The 23,503-nt window shown below is 43.1% G+C and overlaps 1 protein-coding gene across 4 annotated transcripts in view; it reads left to right on the top strand.

Annotated features, from left to right (window-relative positions):
• The window catches only part of tbkbp1 (TBK1 binding protein 1), an 80,575-nt gene extending 57,602 nt beyond the window's left edge, over positions 1-22,973 (top strand). For 3 of the 4 annotated variants that reach the window (XM_030400383.1, XM_030400384.1, XM_030400382.1), the window contains 6 exons: positions 142-289; positions 3,495-3,739; positions 5,479-5,540; positions 12,302-12,417; positions 15,107-15,885; positions 17,586-22,973. In XM_030400383.1, coding sequence (XP_030256243.1) covers positions 142-289; positions 3,495-3,739; positions 5,479-5,540; positions 12,302-12,417; positions 15,107-15,885; positions 17,586-17,714 — 1,479 coding nt within the window. In that variant the 3' untranslated portion in view covers positions 17,715-22,973. The remainder of the gene's footprint in view (positions 1-141; positions 290-3,494; positions 3,740-5,478; positions 5,541-12,301; positions 12,418-15,106; positions 15,886-17,585) is intronic. The other variant, XM_030400385.1, reaches the window with a different exon arrangement.
• Positions 22,974-23,503: the final 530 nt, after the last annotated feature.

Here is a 23,503-nt window from a genome sequence, read left to right as displayed (position 1 = left end):
ACACTGACATTTAGCAGATTTGGAAATTTTAGCAGGTTAAAAAGAAGCAAAGCCTGGTTGTGTGGCCAGAGAATTTAAAGTATATGCTTTTAATGTATTTGCTGGTTTTAAACGAAGCGTTGAACATGTGTGTGATTCCAGACGAGCCTGGTGGAGAAGCACGTGGAGCGGATCCTGGGCCTGGAGTCAGCTCTGAGGCAGAGGGACAACTCGCTGCAGAAACTCAACATGCAGCTGCACAGCAAAGACATGCAGTACCTGCAGCTGCACGCCGGCCCCGACGCTCACAGTAAGTGACTGCCAACTCTCTTTATAACTTTTTATCTGTAGCACAGACTGTGAGGTGTGATGGCAACAATGGCACCAAAGATTTCTATTACTATAATTGCTGTTGTTTTCAGAGGGCACCTTGAACGCAGCACAGCACTTCTGTCCTTATCAGCACTTTTATTTGGATAAATCCCGAGGGAAAACATTTTTCAGCAGCAGGAACAAAGAACAAAACTCCTCATTTGTTTCACCTCTCCGGCTGTAACTTGCTTTTCTAACAGCAGCTGGCTTAAATGACAATTAACTTTATTATCAGTGTAATTAAGTGTTTCTTTCGGATAACATCACATTAATTTTACCTTGAATGTAAATAATGATGGAAGTCCTTGAGTCCTGCTACATCTATTTCTGATAATGGAGTGTTTAGGAGTTCAGGAGTCTTACAGCCTCGGGAGTGAAGCTGCTGTCGTCTGGTGGTGCGACAGCGGATACCTCTGTATCTCTTGTCAGATGGCAGCAGGGTGAACAGATTGTGGCTGGGTTGTGTGTCCTCTTTTATTATTCTTTGGACTCAGTGCAGACAGCTCACTTCACCAATGTCACTAATGCTCAGTAGATGGTACCAGTGATGTTCTCGTCGTACAAGTGCGAAGTCAGCTTTGAATTTGATCAGTGAAGGAATGTTAAAATACAAAGTAAAAATAATTCCTTTCCCTTTATGGCTCCAGATTATTCATGGTTTCAGTATTTAACACAAATAAGTTATGCCCCTACTACCTACCACAACAAGATGAGTTCAGGTTCAAAGACAGAAGGAGGTGAGTTATAAAACTATCGTTCCGTGCACATGCACTTCAGCTCCTAAAGTGATTATAGAGAAAGTTTGAAGTTAATAACTTCTGTGGTGTTTTGGGTGATTGAAAATTGCAAGTCAGCACCATCTGAGACAAGTCCACAGAGGAGATGGCTGCCCTCCAGGAAAGAGGATTTGAACGCCCACCTTATTTACCTGATTTGGCACCCTAAGACTGCTGCCTCTCCCCCGGGATGAAGAAGGGGCTCAGCGGTCGCCATTTTGACAGCGATGATGACATTTTTTTGCTGTTGTGGACCAAAGTTCAAATCTGTATGCTCCATAATCACTGAACTAAGTGTGTTGTAGAATAAATGTGCTAGATATTCTGAATTTGGCCCTGAACTTACAGTATCAATCACCCCTTGTGTGCAAATATGAATGTAGTTTAACCATCAGCAAGCTTCTGCAGAATTATATTTGAATCATACTGCTGATCCTCCTCAACCTCACTCATCAGAGGAGAAGAGAGGATGATTTATTGGAATCTAGCCGATGCTTTTTGTAAGTGGAAACTGCCCAAATGGTTCAAAACTCAGCCCAAATTATCACAACCCACCTAAACCTATTTTTACCCACATAACTGTATCTAACGTAGTCTGGCAACACTGCCATTATGTTCTCACATTCTGCCTTTTTTTAACCATTAGCACCCAGCAAGGAGCGCTTTCAGAACACAATACTGAATAAGAAGTGATTGACGGGTCACTTTAACGAGTATCAAAACCCTCAAAGAGAAATCAGAACAATTACGTAATTATGAGCTGGTGAATAGAATAAAAGAGGAAAAAGGAAATATTGGTCGTTTATAGTGATTTCCAGTCAACGGTCTAAAAATTGACATACACATACAAACAAACACACGCACACACACCTGCTTTTGTTCATAGTGTTTTAAGTGTATTTGATTTTGATCCAATAAAGCTGCAGTATACTACATTTTAGCACTAATAACTGTATTTCAGGAAGGTTTGATGATGATGGTTAAAGAACTTTGCCTAGCATAGCAGTCAAATCTGCTACATATCTGTATATGCATCTATAAATGAATATGTACAATACCAATTAATGATATAGATTGCAAAGGGACACTAGTTATCTCTGTAACTGCTCATCTTCGTCAATCTTTCATCAGATCCAACAATCTGTCCGGAAAGCATTTTAATTGAGGTCAGGTTCATCCTCGGCCTGTTGGAGAGAGCCAGCATGGACATTTTGTTCCAACTCCCCCGGCGGTCACAGTCGCAGATAGAGAGACCTCCAAACTATGAGTGTGCTGGTGATTGAAACCCAATCATTCTGGCTTGGAAAAACATTCGGAGCGACGTGTCTGCAACTGTAAATTTGAGGATTTTTCAGTATTATTCAGCCTGTTGCTGCCATCTGCACCGCCGAGCGATCTCTATTGTGATGAGTCTGCAAATGCTACAAAAAAAACCTGTGAGATAATTCGACTTATTACGATGCAAATTAATTCCTGTATGAGGAAAAGTTTCAAAGATGCTTCAAACAAGGCGGGTCGCTCGTCTGCCTTCACTGGAGTTATGAGAGAAAGACGAGTGTGAATTCATCTGAAATCACTAAAGATTTTGGATTATAAACCTTCACCAACTCAACAGACTCCCTCATTTTTAGACTCCATGATAACATATGCAGGCCACCACTTCTGTAGAGGAGAGTCTGTTAAACTTTAAAAACTTCTCGAGTCGGTAGATGCTAGACTCTGCCCTCTCCGGTGACGTGGGTGGCTGCTGAAACATGGAAGAAATGTGTCACCGCCACCTCAACAGATGCCTCTGTACTGATGGTATACCTTGACGAAGAGGAGGTATAACTCTGTACATTCTCTATCTTATTTCATCTCATTAAATCTGATTAAAGTGGGAAAACTTTGCATTTTTATTTGTCGCTTCAAATTGAAATACGATGGAAAATGTACATGTTATAAAAACACCAAACGTCACTATTTCAGGCACATTATTCTCGGAGTGTATTCTTGATTAACAGCTGTGTGAGTGAGGGTGAGAAGACGTCTTTCAGTGCAGACTGTGTACAGTATGTGTGCACCTGTGACTACACATGAGTGCACTGTAGAGGAGGCGGGAGGAGCCGAGATATAAAAGACGATACTGTCAGAGTGTATTCTGGCTCAAGGACTGAGCAGGGCTGAATCACTCACATGCCCACACAGAGCACATCACCGAGGTACACGCTGAAAGATGCTGCCCTTGGAAGAAGTGAAAGGCTCCTGCTCTTAAACGCTCATCTATTGTACGATGGCTGTTGGCAGAAGAGCGCTGCGTTAGTTAAATGAAAAACACATTGTTTTGTGTCTTGGGTTTCACGTCTTCGCCTCTTTTTCTCTTCCCAGTGCTCGACTGTCCTGCCTTGACTCTTCAGAGCTCCCGCAGCCTGGACGCCCTGTCCGACCTGAAGCTGCAGCGGCTGGAGGCGGAGCTGGAGGGGGCGCGGCACGAGGCCCAGGGGGCATGTCAGCGGGAGGAGGAGCTAAAGGGGGAGTGTGAGAGACTGAAGGAGGAGATGAGGATGCTGCAGAACAGCCAGAGGGACAGGGTCAGTGTTGGCTGGGTTCAGTCCGCTCGGCGTGCCGCACGGGTGGGCGAATCAACTTTAAACACTGTCAGAGTAACAGCTCACCTCAGCCCTTTTCTTGTGATGCATTCCTTGAACTGCTCTGATTGTGAGAAGTATGAAAGAAATGTATTCATCCCCGAACAGAACACTGATGTTTACATTCATATTATATACTTTCTTTGCTTAACTTAATGCATTTTATGAGCAGGCTTTCAGTGACATTACTCACTTCAGGGGTCATAACAACTCAATCCTCAGGAAGTTTGTTTGAAAAGATGCAGGAAAGCGTCAGACTTTCAAGCACTTTAGTTTAGTTTAAAGACTTCTGGAAAACATTAATAAAAGACTTATGGCTGTCTTAAAATGATTTATAACAGCCTTACAAACACATTTATCGAGTCTCAGGAACTGAACCTATTACTGTTAAATCTTTACAAGGTTTTTAGTGCTTTATTAAAAGTAATATATACTTTACTATATATTTAGTAACAGGTAACTATTCTTTTTGAAGCAAATGGATCTAAAGCAAGAGCAAAGCCTTACTAAGGTTAATATGTTCTTTATTTTACACTTTTTCTATGGATAGTGAAGCATTATAAATATATGGCCTGATATTGGGAAATGTATATTGCTTGTTGTGTGTTGTATCAGTGAAAATATAGATGATAAATGGAGCAAATAATATGATAAGTGTAGCATCCATACACTATGAAACAGTCAGTGAAAGTATGAGCATACGCATGGTTCACCAGGGCCTTGCTATGTACTAACACTTATTACAAAGCCAAGTCAATGATGATGGTCGATGATGAATAATTTAAGTTGCATCTGAATACTTGCAAATCTCCAGATATCATAGTTTAAATCAAAAATGAGAGCAAACCCCCAGAAAATGATTAATTTCAGACTGTTTTCCTGCGTTTTAGTGAATTTATGGAGTAATTTTGTTGCCAAAATCTGGTGTCAAGAGGGGGGAAATGAAAAATGGGACTCTCTGGAGGATCTGGAGGGTTGGCAAGAAGCTATAAACAATGTATGAAAAGTAAATGAAGGAGAAAACACATTGTTCAAAGACGGTGGTTCCTGCAGGATAACGCTGTCCAGAAAAAAGATTTTGTATGGATTAAACTTATTAACTAATTATTGAGCTACAGAGGTGCTGATAGGGGGATTTTATATTTTTAAATTCACCCTACAGGCAGGAAAATCTGAGGATTTGTTTGATTTCTTCAGCTGCTGCTGCTGTCTGTGCTGCTGACTGATCTCTATTGTGATCACTCTGTGAGATAATTTGACTTTTTAGCAACCAGCAGTGCGTATTTACCCCACAGACATGAGAGTGGTTGAACCTTTTCATCTCGCTCTCGGTCTTATTAACAACTCATCCTGTCCTGCTGATTTGTTGAACTTTAATGACACATCCCAGCATCTTATTAGTCACTAAAACAAGAACAAAGTCTCAGCTATCCAATCAAGATAATTTACTCTTTTTGTTGGAGCAATACTGCTACAGATTGCGGCTTCTTGGATGACTTGTTGTACAGATAGACACACACGTACTTAATATAGACACACATACTATTATTAATAATAATAATAATAATCAATCCCCAGGGCCTGTTTTTTACCCACAGTCGCTTTTTTTTCCTGGCGATGTTCCCCTCAAACATGTTGTCTTGATTCGCTGCCGCTGTCAAGATTTTGTCCAATATTCCAGCAGCACCTGCATGCTAATCTAATTTCATGCTCTACTTCGACAGGAAATGACTTCTCCGTGCAAGCAGTGCGATGTGGAGTGGATAAAGAAGGTGGGGGACGAGCAGTAAGTGACCGCAGCCGATCTCTTTGGGTGGGAGGGGAAGGGAAGGAGGGGAGGACATAAAACAAGGATGGATGGAAGGAAGGAAAGCAGAAAAAAAAACAGCGGCTCATCTATATCTTTGTTCTCCTGCTCTGATGAGCTCGGGTTGACCTCCGGGGGCCTCATTAGAAACTAGACGAGCTCTCCAGCGCTGGCTAACTGGGTTCAAACGCAGCATTGATGAAGGAGCCTTATTGTTTGTGCACGAGGGCAGCACTTACTGTACACTCTACTGTGTGTGCATTCAGCTGTGACACCACTGATTCTCCCTCTGAAGGTTTGTGGTGAGTCTGAACAGTAGGGGGCAGTGTAAGCACAGCGTAGGACACCTTCCTGTCCACTTCCTCGTGTCTGTGTGTATGTTGGACATCACTATAAAGGTTTGATTTATCTACGCATTCATTTTCTTAAGCCTAACTATTCAAAACTACTCAAAAAGAGCACTTCTGCGTGTAAAGCTGCCGTGTTTCCACTCATGTTTCTGTGTTTAACTTGTGCTGGGAGGAAAAGAAACCACTTCTTCATGTCAAATTCGCCCCCCAAAGGCTGTTAACAAGGTGTTAAAGGCTTTATAAAAAAAAAAAGAAAGAAAGAAAAAAAAAAAAAGAAAAAGGAGTACATAACCACACAAGCAGGTTGGGCAGCTGACACCCACACAGAGAAACCCCAGACGCGTTTCGATGGGGAACAAACTGAAAGTAAACGGCGCGGCAGTGAAGAGAGTTTTGACTGAGTGTGTGGTGGAAGCCTACTGCTTTTTTCCAGACCTTGGTCACCTTTTGGTTTTACTCAACAATATCACGAACACCCACGAGAAAAACCTACGATGCCTGTTCTTCGTTTCCTGCTGCCCCTTTTCTTGTAATTGGGCTCATTTAGTGTAAACTGCACAGATTGATGTGGAAGTTTTTTTTGTTTTTTTCTAACATTTATCGTCACCGCCACCTTTGGCCTAATAATCAGCGGCGCTTTGTGAGTCTGTTGTGGAACATTGGTGTTATTTAAGCCGGTGTGGTTTGATTGTGGTACTTTTAAAAGCGTCTCCGGCAAAACTGAAATTGCTCATACCAGCAGTAGAATTGAATAAAACTGATTATTTATCCTCCATGAGTCACAAAGTATTCTTGTTTTTGGAATTCTGTTTCTTTGACCTTTATGCCTATATTTATTAGCTGTCAGGGCTATGATAATGTAATACACATACAGTGCATGAATAATTTCCAGCCACCAAAAAAAGGTCAAAACACATCATAGCTATCTCGAGTTTATTAGTTCAATTGAGCACCTCTCTCCTCTTACCTCATTTCTATCTGATTTGTGAGTTATGTAAGCATTTTGTGGCCGATTCTACAACCAGTTACACATCGTTTGTGACTACATTTGTGGAATTTCGTTTGCCTCACTCGTAACTAATGAGAATGCAAGAGTGCTTCCCTCCACCGACCACAAGCCGCACTGGCAGTACAACCTCCCCCCGTCCTCCACACTTCAGCACACACAGCAACTGACTAATGCCTCTTCAGCTTTCAGAAAGTGAGAGCTGTTTCCAATAAATCACGACATGGTGATTTGAAGTCAGAGTGGAATTCACACTCTTGTGGTTGAAATTCAAAAAACAGGCTTCTGAAACTGTAAATGTAGCTTTTAAAAGTCCTTTCTTTCCAGATTTAAATTGATTGGAAACACTTTATATTGTGGCCCACCAGGTTAATGAATTATTCACTCTGCACTTTTTTTGAAGAATATATTAACATGCTTTCTCCAGTAGAATCAAACCCAGGTCAGTGCAGTGAGGACTCAGCTCATAAGTGCTTATAAATGCCTGATACTGTGATAATAAACATGTTTATGATGCGCTTCTTCATGCTCATATAGTCTTTTTAATGATAACGAGCGTCTCAGAATGACTTAAGAGGACGATCAATCCACCCAGTCACGGGGACAAAATGTTGGCAGGTCAAGTTTCTGCAAAACACAGATGCATTCACATGTTTATGTTTCATAATTGACAAATCATATTGAAATTTCTATTGTTCTTTTCTGATCAGGATTACTGAACATGTTTATTATCTGACTTTCATGCCGGCAGGTGAAGGGTTGGTGGAGTTAGAGGGGATGAAGCTGCCAAGCCAGTGACCATTGTTCATGCCTGTGTTTCAGCATTTGTAAGAGGGACACCGCTGGACCTCGGCACAATTTCCAGCCGTGTTTTTTCCAATGAAAAACAGATATTTTTGATAGTGTGTCGGGCCACCTGCATCCGTTTCTGTGACGACTAATCCAGGTGTTTGTAACGAGGCCTAGGGGCATCTCCAGCTGTGTTCATGGTGACCAAATCTGCTATTTTAGGCCGAAACAAGATGTTTTCCTAACTCTGACTAAGTGGTTTTGTGCCCAAACTGAACCAGAGCATGAGCACGGCATCATGTCAAGAGAACAACTCAGATATTGAACATGTAAAGCTTTTACTTATCTTATGGTTTTGCAGAAACAAATCGCCAACATTTATCCTTACGACTGGGTTATTACAAGAACTGGCAACACAAGTAATAAACGGTTGAATTGCAGTGCGTTAAACTTTAGTTATGAGTTATTTCACTGATAACAGACAATAAATTGCTTTATTCACCATTTATAAAGATAAACACCAGTGAGCGCTGACAGTGAGCAGATAAAAGAGCTGAACACAGTGACTGTGTGTTGCAGCATGGCTCAGTGTGAGAGCGGTTTGACACCTCTGAGTGTGTTCGGCTGAAAGTGCTTCATGTGCGTAGTATGAGCAGAGTGTGAAAAGCCCCGACCGTTTGACACTTGGTCCCTCCGCGAGGCCGGAGTCACGCGGCGCAGACCCAAAATGACTTTGTTCCCTCCTTTAAAGAGCCATGAATTGTCTTACTTTTTCCCAGCCGCGCAGTGACGGGGTTCATGAGAATATTCATCATCGCCACGTCACGCTGACCGCCGCGTGTTCGAGCGTTAGCTCCCACCGCGCCCCTCCCGAAGGCCACGTTGTGAATGTGAGCGACTGGAACTGAGCATTTTAATGGCCAACAAAGAGGAGCTCAGAGCTCTCAGGCAGCTGCAGCGACGGCTCTTTTCTCTGTAACGTCTGATCAGATCAGAGGTCAGATTTCAGCCCACACTCTCTTCACTTCATCTCCCACACACACACACACACACACACACACACACACACACACACATATACACACACTCACACTGTATATACTGTTGTACCTGATCGATTCAGTGGCACGAATCTTTCATCAATGCTGCATCGGCATTATCACACCCCTCCTACGCACCCCCACTGTACATTGTACAGTATGTGCTCGCAGTCACACACATACAAGCAAAGCAAAAAGGAAACAAAGTGAAGCAAATGTGCAAAGTATTTTTAGACGCACAGAGACAAAAACAAAGGGAGCCGGTTTCACAGAGGCAAAACAGGCGATGTTTGAGAAGCACTCAGGTGCAGGTGTTGACACATCTGCTTCCACTGCATTGTACTATGAGTGAGAGAGGTGTTGCAGCCTCACCCAGGTTCCCGACACACTTTTATCAGAACTTCAAAAGTGAGATAGCATATGTGTGAAAAAGGAAGAGGTGCATGAATCCAAGCAGTCGAGAAATTAAGAAAGAAAGAAAGAAAGAAAGAGAGAAAGAGCCAGAGCTGAGATTCAGCTGGAGAGTAGCGAGGAGAGGGATTACATTTAATGGGCGCTCTGGTGATATCGATAATACGCTGCACGCTCCACCCACCATGCCAGTAAGTAACCTTCTGATTGTTATTTTCCAACCGTTGCACCAACTGGGTTTAAATGTTTGCAGGAAGTTTATACCGCCGCGAAGTGTTTTGTGCATTTTTCACCACAGATGACCATGAATCATACCAGTTCCTCCGACTCGTACCACAAAGATGGATGTTGTGTGTTTGCAGGGTGGGGGGATGAAAGTGGGCTTGATACCCCACTCTGAGTGAGTCATAGCACAGGGGTGGAAAACCAGGTGGGCCAGTTGCAAAACCAAGCCAAGCAGTGGAAGTTCTGACTTATTTTCAGTTTTTTTTTTTTTTTTTGGAAATGATGGACTTACTTGAAATTGGGTCCCTGGCTTGTTGTCAATTGTCAATTGATCCTCTGATTCAGTGTATTAAAATGTCAGACTGTGGTGACAAAAACCCAAGATGACATCCTCAAATGTCTCGTTTCATCCACAACCTAAAGTTTACTGTTCAGAAACCAGAAAATATTCATATTTAAGATGCTTATTACCAAAATAACTGATCGATAATCGTCGATTGATCGTCGCAGCTGTGTCTGTGTCCTTTATCTAACTTCATTTTGGAGCGATAAATGTTTCTATTCTAAAATTGTGTCAGGAAGCAACACAGCATGTTTTTCGCATTTGTTAAATGTAAACAGGTGCAGGATTAAGATTGTAGCTCAGAGGTAAAAAAAATAAATAAATAATAAATAAATAAAAATCTGCTGTAATTAGGACGACGAAATATGCAGCGTTCGTCTAATACGTACCCGAGCGGCGGGTTTACACACACAAGTGGGAAGACTCAGAAGTGTGCGGGAGTGCTCGGGCACATATTTTTAATCAGACGGTGTGTTTTATCTGCTGTGTAGGCACGACATGTAAGTGTTTTCTTTTGCGGTGCCGTCAGTGGAAGTTCATATCTATTCCTGTTCATGCAGCCGAGTTCCCAAAGGTTATGCATGCTTCTTGTTTGCCATTTGTTTATCTGTCGCCATCTCTATGGAGGGAAGGAGCTGAGTCACATTCTGACAATCAACATAAAGTCGATGTGCCTTATCAGATCTTAGTTGGGCAGAAATCTGGCACTCGCGTGCAAGAAATGCTCTGTTGTCATCTCTTGTTTCCAGTCATAGGTGGTGCAAAAGTTCAGGTTATCTCTCTACATTAACGCACCTGAAACAATTTTGACTTTCAGTGCCAAGGACGTCTATGTGTTGTGTTTCAGAGATGTCTGCGAGTCGGCCCCGCCCCATCCTGTCTCGCAAAACCACTTTGTACCTACAAGAGGAAGTTCAAGCTTTTCTTTTGTTCAGCCCCAGTCTGGTGTGGAGCCCAGTTGACTGTGGTGACTTCCCCGGATCCCAGTCCAGGCCTACTCCTGTCAGCTAATGGGCTACTAGATTAGCTACAGCTAACCCAGCTAACTAGCTAAGAGTAAAGTGAGCAACATCTAGGGTTTACTCCCAGGATGGGCTGCCATCTATATTTTAGGAGCTCCCTTTTAGAGCATGTTGCCCCTTTAAAAGCAAGGCAGGTTTATTTGTATATCACACATTTCATACACAAAGGCGATTCAAAGTGCTTTACTGTAACGTATCAAAGTTTCTTGAGCTTCAAATCTCACTTCTTTAGGCCGAATTCTTCACTGCAGCCCCGTCACCAACGGCGTTACAGCGCACAGTGAAGATTTCTGCCTCAGAAATTGTATAAATAGTGTCTTTTTTAATCATTTTGTGACCCGGGGGCTTCCACAGACTTTGATCACCCAGGACGTTTCATATCCAGCCATATTTTTCTTTTAAATTACGTTGTTTTTTTTATAACAAGTCCCCATCTGCTTGAGTTATCGAGGAGAATGACGCAACGCCGTTTTTCTGCGACGCTCCAGAAACGTCATGCGGACTGTGAGACTTCACCTGACTTTCAAGGAACAGTTTTATTCTGAGTATTTAAGGCTCACGCTGGGTTTTCAAGGTTTTATTCAAGTCAGAGGGTAACGCAGAGCGTAAGAGTTTAGCTTGGATCTAAAGGTTGGTTTGAGTTGGTGCCAGTTCAAGTTCGCTCATTTGTTGTTGCTAATCCAAACTGGCTCGTCTCGATGTGAGAAATTACTCACGCTGGCAGGATAAAGTGATTATCTCGACAGATTTCAAGTCAGATGTCATGGTTTCACGTCTCGCCCATCTTGTTGTGAACAGTCTAATCTACCACTAAACGGTTCTGGAATGAGTACATTTCAGGTCAAGACTGAGGTGTTTATAAAAAATTGGTTAGACATTTGAGATAAGCTGCCTGTTATCAGATGTAAGTAAATCTTAAAGCAACCTACACTATCTCAAGCTGTCTTTTAACCACATCACTCTTTATTCATCTGTGCTATTGTCGACACTCAGAGATGCAAACATGCTCTCGGAGATTATCCCTTATACCTTTGCCGCTCGCCTCTCAGTAATCTATGTCGTGGGCTTCGGATCGGTTTCGCGCCAACGAGTCGAGACAAAGTCAGCTCGTTGCCATGGGTAAGAACACCGGCAGCACGCGGCGTCCTTGTTTACGGCTCCGGAAATAGAGTTGCTCCGTCAGTGCGGCCCCTGAGAGAGTCATGACACATCTTGCGTGAAATGGAGTGATTTTATGCACTTCAATTACGCGCTGTGACTTACGCTCTAAAAATATAAAAACCCTGTAAGCCTCTCAATTAGCCGGCCTGATTTGCGAGGCGGCGTCAGCGCCGCGGAGCTCGTTCAGTTTGAGGAAGAGACGGAGATCCGCGTGGATTTGTGATGCGCTTCATTCATTTAACAATATTAAAGAGAAGCCTTTGATTAACTCGGGTCATTAAAAAGTGATTACTGTGTTTGTATAGTAAGTTGTAAGACATTAGCATACCATCACCGCTGTTGTATTCTGTGTTGATAAGTTATGATAATCACATCTTTTCCTCCCTCCTCCAGGGTGAATCTGGCTCTGGCCTACACGGAGTTAACGGAGGAGCTGGGACGCCTGCAAGCGCTGAGCTCCAAGCAGACGGAGATCCTGAGGAAAGCCTCGCAGGAGCAGGCCAGTCCAGGTTAGCATCTACAGAACCATGTGGAATAAAAATCCTGACAACCCTGATTATAAAAAGGGACGGACACAGAACTAAAACGTCAATAAAAACAGAATGTAATCATTTGCAAATGAACTGTGTTTACTGACTTTATGTGTTTTTGCTAATGTTTGCTGTTGCTTTCCCTGTAGCACTTTGAGATTGTTTAAATGTAAAGTGCATTACAAATTAAATGTATTATTATTAGTATTATTATTATTATTACTACAGTTCCTGAGCCCATGTAGTGTTGTAAAAAGTACGCAACAGTCATACTTGTATACAAGTAAAGAGACTGTGTTAAATTATTACTTAACATATGAATTGTACTTGAGTAAAAGTCTTGAAGTATCTGATATTAAATGTACTTAAGCATCAGAAGTAATCACAATATAAGACTCAAGTACTTTTCTTATTATTTTACATAATATTTTAATATTTTAATAGGATATCTTTACTTTTACTTTAGGTGTGACTTTTTTGAACACTGCAACTGAGATGCTGGCTTAAAATGACAACAAATGTATAAATGAGATTTTGTAAATTTTTCATAAAGACCCTTATTTTAGATGCTGGTACAAAAAAAAAAATTTTTCACATTACTGTAGGTCTTTGAATTTTTGCCGTTGCCATTCTGAGGGCATTGAAAAAACAACTCCTGGTTGTGATTTGTTGTTTCAGTTTTCTCACTGAAAAGTCAAAACCAACGCCGAAGTGCTAAAGAGTAGCAACACCTTCCTCTTCCTGCACACGTACTCACACACAGTTTGGGTCTCATGGCTGTGCATCTACTACTGCCTGCCACAAAAACCAAAAGGCCCCACATGCATTGTCTTAACTCAGCTGCATGTATTACAAACTGGAAAAATAATGTGTGTGATGAACGCTGCATTGTTACGCAGCAAACGGTTGGAAAAACACCGACGCTGCCAAACTTCGACGCTCCCCCTGAGGTCATGTCGTGTCACATTAATCTAGAAGATGTGAGCTGAATGGCACTTCTGTTTAATTAGTTACAGGATCACCGAAGTGACATGATTGCCTCGCGGCTATCTTTAACAACAAAACAAAAGCCTTTTTTTGTGAATCGCTGAAGGAATCGGCGGAGTGGGAATTTGCGCAGAGCCATAAAAAAACTCTCCTGGGTGTTGCGCTGTAAGAGTAAGCGTGAATTGCACGGTCCCGTTCGACAGTTTCCTCCTCATTCGCAGGCTCAGAAAAAGAGCTTCAGCGCACAAACACCCCCTCCTTTTTAACACCTCAACCAACCGGCCATAAATGATGTTTCCTCTTTGAAATGGGAAGTGTAGCTGAAGTGACTGACTCATCGACGAGTCTTGCTATTACATGAAACAGTACAACTGTACCTGTGCAGATCTAAATCTTTTTTACCATCACACTGAGGAACATGATGTGCTTTTCTAGTAACTGATTATCCTGGCACAGTGGTCGGTGGCAAAGTTTTATTTTGTAACTAAGCTGCTGGAAATGTCTGTTTTGGTTTCAAAGCGTCTGGACAAGATGATTGTGTCAATATCCTCACGAGAGACTTTAAAACGTCTCCTATGTTGCTGACGTACAGTCTTATTTTGAAATACAACAAAGGCTGAAGGCTTGGCATCCCAATTGGAACATTTATGAATGTTGTTTTGTCTTTAGTCGAGGTGCCCTGTGATGCAATGAAAGCATTTGTTTCTGAACAAAATGTATGTTTTTTTTAGAGTCACGCTGAGACCAAAGATGCAGCAGAAAGCAGGCAGATCAGATGCAGAACTTTTACTCCACACTTAACCGAACTGAACACAGGAACATGCGAACACAACTGACAACTCAACAAAGACCGAACTAAAGACTTGGCTTTGATACAAGCTACACGAACGAGGGGATGAGGTGCAGGTGGAGGGAGGCGGAGAAACACGAGTGAGGGGAGTGAGTGGAGGAAACAAGAGAGCAGGGAAGGAGGTGGAGAGAAACACATGACTACAAAATAAAACAGGAAATAACTGAAATAGAAAAAGATAAATGTTTCAAGCACATTGGGATATATTAGTTGGTCGTAATTATTTTGGCCGGGACAACTGTGACATGAAATCCTCATAACCATCCAAAGCCTTAATGTGGACACCTGAACACCAGTGTGTGATTGTAGAAACATCTCATTCCAAACTCTATATTTTTCTGGGAACGCTTTCAACATGATTTCGCAAGCTGGCTGCACAGACGCGGTCACATCAAGGCACAGGAGCATTAGTCTGGCTCGCAAACCAAAACCTGGAAAACCATTTTTCTTTTCTTTTCTTTTTTTTTTCTCGAGGACCTGGATTGTGCATGGGGGCATGGTCATGTTGAAGCATGTTGGGCACCAACCAGATTGAGAAATTCTTTTGTTTTCAGCAACAGGACATCAGGCGTCGCACGGGACAGTAATTCACACCAGTAATTAATATCAACACCAGTGGAGAGAAACATATGCATCAATAGAAAACAAGTCAGCAAATATGAAGATACACCGAAAGAGCTTGAAATAGAATACAGTGAAAAGAAAACTTAGCATACTGAAAAGATATGTACCTATAGGATATATAACGCGGGTGTCTGCATTATATAAAGTGTAATGACAGGTTGCCGAACTTTTTTGAAATGGTCGTGTTGTTTGTCTTTGTTGTCTCAGTCCAGCGTCACTCTCCCATCCACCACCAGCGCCACTCTCCAGTGTCTCAGCGCCACTCTCCCATCTCACAGCGCCACTCTCCGGTCCCTCCTCCACCGCACCACTCCCCGATCCAGCAGAGACGCTCCCCGGTGCTGCAGCGCCTCTCCCCGGACATGCACCGCCGCTCGCCCCTGCTGGACGTCAACGACGGGCCGGCCTCTTACTCCTGCCGGCCTCCCAGCCAGCACCTGAGGGCCAGCTTCCAGGGCCGCCGCAGTTACTCCGAGGTCGCGGACCCCTCGGCCTACCAGTGCCCGCCCCGCTTCTCCCTGGACCCCGTCTCCACCCTGCCCAAGCCCCGGCCCTACATAGAGGGCTACACCAAACAGCAGCCCCAGCACGTGGGCTCCTCTCACGGCGGACTGCAGCACAGAGGCTCCCCGTCCCCCCATCAGGGTGGCGCAGGAGGAGATGGTGAGAGCTCCATGCGCCACTCAAGAGAGATGCCATTCCCACTGTCTGAGGTGGCCCACCTCCACTTTGAGCCGCCTCCTCCTTCCACACCGGCCCCCCAGCCCCCACAGTCCTCCGAGGATGAGGAGGAGTGGACCTGCCCACATCCCATCAGCCCGCCGCGGACGCTGGGCGTGCTCTCTTCCGCAGTGCCCAGTGGCGTGATGAGAGGCCCGGCGTCCTGCTCAGCCTTCCCCATCCCTCAGAGGTCCAACACCCTCAGCTGCCACTCGCAGCCGGGCTACATGTCGGCAGAGCACGCTCAATCCTGGCCTTCAATCAACGTGAGTAAAAAAACGTTTTGTACAGGGTTTTCTGATTCTGGAAACATGAAGTTGCAGCGCTGAAAGTTTACAGAGTCACATTGTCAGAGCTGTATTTGCTGAGCTGGTTCTTAGAAAATAACTTGAATGTTTTTTTTTAACCCCAAGAACTCTTTCCACTGAGTGCAGCTTTTTTCACAATGAATGTTAAAATCATCCGAAGGCGTCCGCTGAAACCACGTCTCCGATTCCTTCAGCGTCACCATTCAACTGCAACAACGTGACTTTCTTAACTTCTGAAAGTGAGATGAGAAGTTTGATATCAGTCTGACGTGTTTGCAGAAGTTGGGGTCAATATGTTGTTAGCCTAGCTTAGCATCGAAGAGGAAACAGCTAGCCTTGCTCCGTCCCGAATGCTGACTAAATAACACTGTATCACCGCCCCCCTGCAGTACATGAACTGAACTATTGGGGTTTTAGAGTGAGTTATTCAGTGCTGGGACTATTCCACAGAGGAGACCGATGTTTGTTTCTTTGAACCACACTGATAAAGATCTTCATCAGCTTGATAAAGTTCATTGAACCCAAACCATAACATTTCCACTATTCTTATGAAGTTGTTTTTGCATCTTAATCTATCAAAACCTCAACTTTCAACCTACACCATCAACAGTATCGCAGGGTGCTGACAAATAATTTCGTCTTGCTCAGATGTGTCACTCCAGGGGGAAATTTCACAGGAAACACTTTGCTGTTGTGGAAAAAAAGCTTTGTGCGCAAAGCAGCATTATGCAAGAGTTTGGTATTTTTTCCGGTTTGGCTAGAGTTTATGTGAACAGGTGACCACAATCTTCTGCCATGATTACATTACTTCTGATCATGTTATGAAATCATACTTGTGGTCTTTTTTTTTTTCTCCACTCGGTGTATTTTCACTTTCGTGCAGTCGGACGGTCTCGAGGATGTTTGTGACCTTTATCAGCGACTTTTGTTTTGTGCTAAGTTGTGCAGATTTTCTTGGACATCCCCCCTGGTCGTTCTTTTCAAATCCAAGGTGCTTCCATATCCACTAAGAAATCTATATTTTCCTCAAGGTAGCAGCACGTTTTATTAGATCGCCTGTTGCTCTGACTTCTGTGAGAGGGCGAAGAAGGAATTCAGTGAGGAAGACGTCATATTCTGTGAATAAAACTTAAAAACCTGTGAATATTTGTGCCTATTCGAGTCGAGCAGATAGATTTACATCATCGTAGAAATCACGTATTGTGCTTTTAATGTTGCTTTAACACACTGACACGAAACCCGACATCAATCTTCTCATCCCGCTCTCGCAAAGAAAGGCGGCTAAAGTCATTCCCCAAGATGTGCAACTGTTATTCAAATTAACTTCCTCTCTCTCTCTAAACTGAACTGGATGACATGATGAGTCAGTACCTGGCTGACAGTTTCCACTTGGATTTACTACCAGTCGGGGTATTTCGTGTCCTGACCCTGTTGTGTAAGTGTGAAGTGAGCTCTCAGCTAGTAGTGATGCAATTATTTCTTTTTTTTTTTTGCCTCCCACAAGGATGACTAATACAATCCAGTGGAGTGAGTAAGTTGAGGAACTCGTGTGATTTATCCTGAAGTCTAAATGTGTGTGTGTGTGTGTGTGTGTGTGTGTGTGTGTGTGTGTGTGTGTGTGTGTGTGTGTGCGTGCGTGCGTGTGTTTTGCCCTGCAGCTCTGGATGGAGACCGAGGAGAGCGACATGCGGAGCTGCCCTCTCTGCCAGCTGATATTCCCCGTCGGTTACCCCGACGATGCCCTCATCAAGCACATTGACTCCCACCTGGAGAACAGCAAGATCTGATCGCCATGGCACCCAGCCACCCGCAACACATCTGCGCTCTCCTCTTATAGATTATGTAAGAGACTGGCAGACCCGGCCCGAACAGAAAAAAGTCATCGGTAGTAATCACAGGCGAGACCAGCTAGCCATGTGCGATCATCTGTAGGTAGGGATGCAAAATGGGCGCAGTTTGTGAAAGTCCTTTTTCCTTAAAGACAGCTCTGCCTGTATAATCACCGGCTCTGGTTGCTGCTGTTTTGTTATGAGTCTTGTTGTGCGGTTTCAGACAGTTTCAGGTGTCGTGTTTGTTTTTCGCTTCACAGTGTAGTACACTTTGATTCAGCAAAGTAAGCCAAAGACGAGGTACGAGAGGCAGGCTGGAGGGTTCAGGGGCTCTGCATGTCAGAAGGTTTAGTTTCAGTGTTCGGCAGTGAACGATCAGGGAGATCTGAGGCGTCTCTTGTTTTTTTTTGTTTTTTTGTGGAAAAAAACAGATCACCACTTAGCTTTAAACACTGTACACCTGCTTGGACATTTTCTATCTCACACACAAACACACACTACAGTATTTCTCGCAGAGGATTCTGTGCAGTAAGTGCCAAGGACGGTGATCTGGTAGAAGCTGGTTTATTGAAACGATCCGACAGAAGTCATGCAGGACGGTGGTTAACGGTCGTTGACGGGAGGATTTAACGACACTGTGAGGGAATTCTGACTTGATTTGTCGATCAGGGTTTGATGCCAGTTCACTTTCACTTCTCTGAAACGGGGACGTTTGTTTTTCCGCGGCAGTTCAGAAAGTATAAAACATTCCAGTCTCACATTTCATCTACTGACAAAGCCGGGGAACATGAATGTGAAAGTACATTTGGATCGAGACGATGTTGATGCCCTGCAGGGCGGGGCGCTGATGTGTCTTCTCTACGAGCGGAGGGAATTTTTTTTGTCAGAATATACCTTTATGCTTGCGGCCTGTTAAAAAAAAAAAAAGAAAAATCTAAATATCTTAGCACTTTAAGTTAGCATAGCCTATACGATGTATCCGTTTTCAGTCCCCATATATATTTTCCATGTATAATTTACTATTTATATTGTCGATCTGTAAGGCAAAAAAATATGAAGATATATTTTTGCAGATGTAAACGCGCCGCGTGTCCAAACGCACGCCGGCGCCTCTCCCATGTGCTCGCACACCGCTGTATATAAGAGGAGTCGAAGATCGAATTCCGCCACACGGGATCACTTTTCTGTACAAAGACTTTCCGTTGTCACCTGGGATTCTCACTGGTCTTCCTAAAGATCTGACCTTCAAAACAGTTTGATGTCACGACTGCCCAGACCACCCAACAAAAAAACCCCACCACCGCCACCACAACAAACAAGGACACACACACACACACACAAAGCTGGCTGCATGAGATCAAGACTTCTGACCTGCTTTGGTGGCCGGCTTTTTAGTGTACTGTATTTCTATCTTGGAGAATCAGCAAAAGTTATTTCTGCAGGGTTTCAGCACTGACAATACTCTTCTTTTGATACATGGGTTTTAGTTTTTAAATCACAAGTGGAATCTTAACTCCAGATCTGCTTGTGGGACTTGAACTGTTTTTTTTCTTCTTTTTCTTTTTGAGGAAAAAAAACAAACAAAAAAACACAAAGTTACACTGATGTCAGCTTATCTGAGGCTTTCAGTTACATGTGCAGTTTCTACCGCGGGGAAGTCCCCGCTCGCCCGCCCCATGCATTAAAAACTAGTTTGAACTTACGGAGGAGATGAAATGTGGTAGATAAAGAGCAGATAGGATGGAGACTGCGGCGGCAGGATGATGGAGGGCACAAGGTTTCAAGTCCTTGCATCAGATCACGTCTACCCACCTGAAGTACTCTTGAGCAAACACTGAATCTCTACCAGCTCTGGAGGCTTTGCTCCGTGGTTTTTTTTTTTTTTCCATGAAGGTTTAAAGAGAGAGAGAATTTTTCAAAGGGGGGGGGTCAAGGAAAATCTCTTTAAAGGATAGCTCTGGTTTATTAACACTCGGACCTCATTTTAGAAGGTCTGGACGCTGGTTCTGTTGGTTCTAACACTGTACTCACCAAGTTAATTGCTCGAATCTGGGGACATAGCAACATTGCTAACATGCTAGCCAGCTGAGCTAGCACTAGTAAGCAACAACAACTTTTGTCTACTTCTTCTTGCCATTTTTTTGCCACCTCTTTGTTCATGAAAACATTATTGAAGAGGGGAAATAAAGCTGTCCGAGCTGTTAGCAAGCTTGTTAGCTCATCAGCTTAGCGACAGCTTATTTATAAGATCATTGTATCATTGGCTCCTGTTTCATAATTATTCTTTTCAAGAGCAGCTTTTAGTCCAACAGAGGGACAGTGCAACAAAGCTAATAAGCTACTGTAACTTCTTCCATTTTGGACCCTCTGGCTTTCCGTACAACTCAAAGATCAGCGTTGTGACCAGGCCGTTAACCTTTAGACACTTGTTTTATTGTTTGATAATATTTTCAATGCTTAAATGTGTCTAAAGACATCATAAACAAAGTTAAATGATTTAGAAAAAAACTTTAATTGACACACTGATGATACCCTACTTTAGATTTATCGTGCAATCGTATGAGCAAGTTTACTTAACCATACTCTAAATTAAAGCGCAGCATCTATCTCTAACGGCAAACTAGTCAGCTAACTGCATATCTTCGAAACCTATCGCCGGATTTATCTGTGCTATTATTCGTGGCACAAGTATTGTTTCGTATCTTAGTTTAGCAAGAGACTCTGACACACCCTCCACCTCAGAAACCACCAGAGCGAGTGCAGAGGGTGAGACCAACACTGACACGTACCTGAGCGGCCCACCGGGTGACACTGGAAACGTGGCAGAGCTGCGAACTTGCGTCCAGCTTTATTATTCTGTACATTCACGAGCCCTGTTGAAAAATGTTGGAGACCTCTGCTAGTGTTTAGTTTAAGTTTAAGTCATTTTAAAGGCTGTGAGAAGTTAAACCGGGGTTAATAGTGGAGGCGCCTTGTCTTTGCTACATATAAAGACTGCCTCCACTAACATCTGAAGGAATTATTGCACCTCTCTGAAATATAAAAACATAGAGAGGCATCACTTCACACAGCAGATTTAAAGAATGAGGCTTGTGACTTCATCGGTTGAGTGCAAGCGGGCGTCATTGATCGACTGATCCCATCACACTTTTGTGTTACATCAATAGATCTGAAAAAGCATGTTGCCTTGTCTGGTAAATCAGCCATGTTTCATCCATTCACCCAACAGAGCCAACCTATTAAATAAGTGTAATGTAATTTGTTTGCACACTGACGCACTCACGATAGCAGAGTTTATATAAAGAAGGCTTCTTGTGGCTGAAATTAAAAAAAGAAAAAAGTACCTAACACCTCCACATTCTAGTTCCTGGGGAAACCCTGAAAACTGCTCAGAATTTCACAAGAAAAGGGGAGAAGTTCAAAGGAAACGCAACACCATAAATCAGAATTGATATTTTTCCAATTTCCTGCCCGCCTCTTGGTGATTACAGTGTTTCATGTAACCGATAGAAACCCAGTTCAAATAAACTGGAACGAACCTTTAAAAAGAAACCACATCCTGAGGTGTACAAAAAAAAAAAAAGGGCAGCACGGAGAAAACTTGACCATTAAAATCGAAAGAGGGCTTTAACGACTCCCGATTATTCTATACTGTATGTATGTTCCTATATCACTCTGTGTAAAAAAAAAAAAATATTTAAAAGTTGTGTACAGACAGGTATTTTGCAAGTGTGTAAGGCTAATGCAACATGTACTCTATTACTCAACAACTTCAAATTGGAGTGTCTGTAAATCAGTATATATAATCCTAGCCACCACCACCACCACCACCACCACCTCCGCCACACTGAATATGAATTATACGCGAGTTATATACAAGTACTACCCTACACCTTTCCTCTTTTACTCACTACGTAGCGGTACGTCCTCTAGTCAGCGACAGTAATATCGACCTCCGAGTAACAGACCTGTCAGTTTGAAGCTGTGGGATGCGTGACGGGCGGCGAGCACTTTCAAGCTTTGTCACATCGAATGATCTCGACACAAGTACACTAAGAAAATCCAAAAAATGAATGTTTGTCTGAAGGTTTCAGTTCTTCTAAAGTGTGAATATACTGAATAACTGAATATAAAAAGTTGAAAAGATGCATATTTTTCTAGGCGCGCGGCGACGAAAGAAAGAAAGAAAGAAAGAAAGAAGCACAAGGATCATAAATGTGCATGGTTGTCCGCTCTTCACTGACGACGCTGATGTAATGTTGCATCAGAAAAAACATTTAAAAACCACACGAGGCTAAACGGCATTTGGGAGCTTTTAGTTAAGCGGTGGTATTTTTTTTTTTTTGTTCACAGAGGAGATGTGCAAAGTGTCTCACAAACAACTTGCTGTTTTCTTTTGTTTTTTTTTTTTTTTTACAGATAACCTTCTACAACAACATCAAATTATTTCCTGTATTCTGAAAAACAGAGGGCATGGTTCATGTGAGTGTGGGGGAGGACGCTGCATTGTGGTTAATGGTGCTGGATTGTTGTTGGCAACCACAGCTCTGCTGGCCGACAGCAGCGAACAGGCCTCGTATGAGCTCACATGTCTGCAACACATCCGCACATACAGACGCTGTGTGCCGGGGTCTGTCGCTTAAAGACATAAAGACGTAAAGACGTAAAAATCTTCGTTTTTTTATCATCCCCAAAAATCGAAAACTCTTTTTTTCTTCTTCTTTGCGTCCTTGGTTTACTCAGGAGATTAACAGGGAGACACATCCGGGGCGGTGGAGAGATCAGATTTGTCGGCGTTTGATTAAAAAACATATCTTTAGTCATTAAAATTTCACTCAAAGTTTCCCTCAGATTTACTCAGGAGACAAGTGGCTAGAGAACAATTTTCAACGGCCCGATTTTTTTCATTCTTGTAAAGCTCAACTCTCCGACGAGTAACTGTGCGAGTCAGGTTGTTCTCCTGGGTAACATTAAGCGCACATGGAGACCTCAGCACTAATGAACTCTCTCCACAACACTAATGAGAAGTAATGGCTACTCTGCGGCGAGCGAGCGCGTGCGTGTGTGTGTGGTGGAACAACACCGCTGGCATTCAACGACTTTACAAGAGTGTGATGAGCAAATAGAGAGCAGCAACAGAGGTATATAAAGAGTCACTTTTTCTTTCTCTCTCTGTCTGTAAATATTCCTATAAATAAACTGGAACTTGCACTGAAACGATGTGTGGACCGGCTCCTTCTTTATGCACACGTGATGATGTGAGTTGCTCTTGGCTTCACTTCACCCTCTTCTGACGCACATGAGGCTCGAAAAGCGTTTGAGGACTTACACGGTTTGTGTCAAGAGAATTTCAAAAAAACAAATGTGGGCGAATTTGGCACTCTTCCTTCAGTTTCCATGCTTTTGCAACCATTTTAGATGAATATATATTGCTTAGAATTATCATAAATACAGAGATTAAGTGTTGTTTGGGGCCTGAAATATTTGACAGAGAACATATAGCTGATGCAATAACAGCTAGCTGCTGCTACATTTAGCCAGTTAGCTCAGTTAGCCGTGCAGCTAGCCATCTGGACTAGGAGCTTGGGGCACCGGGTTAGTGTTGGTGTTTAACCGTGCTAGCACAGGAGCTTTGGATCGAGACGGGTTGGGGCTAGCTGTTTAGCATGTTAGCGACAGTAGGTATCTCTGCAACACAGCACAGACGTCATGATGCCAAAACTGTTATTTCCTCATACTCTTTCAAG

This window comes from Sparus aurata, chromosome 20 (genome assembly GCF_900880675.1).
Source record: "Sparus aurata chromosome 20, fSpaAur1.1, whole genome shotgun sequence".
Lineage (NCBI taxonomy): Eukaryota > Metazoa > Chordata > Actinopteri > Spariformes > Sparidae > Sparus > Sparus aurata.
This window is presented reverse-complemented; position numbering and strand designations above follow the sequence as displayed.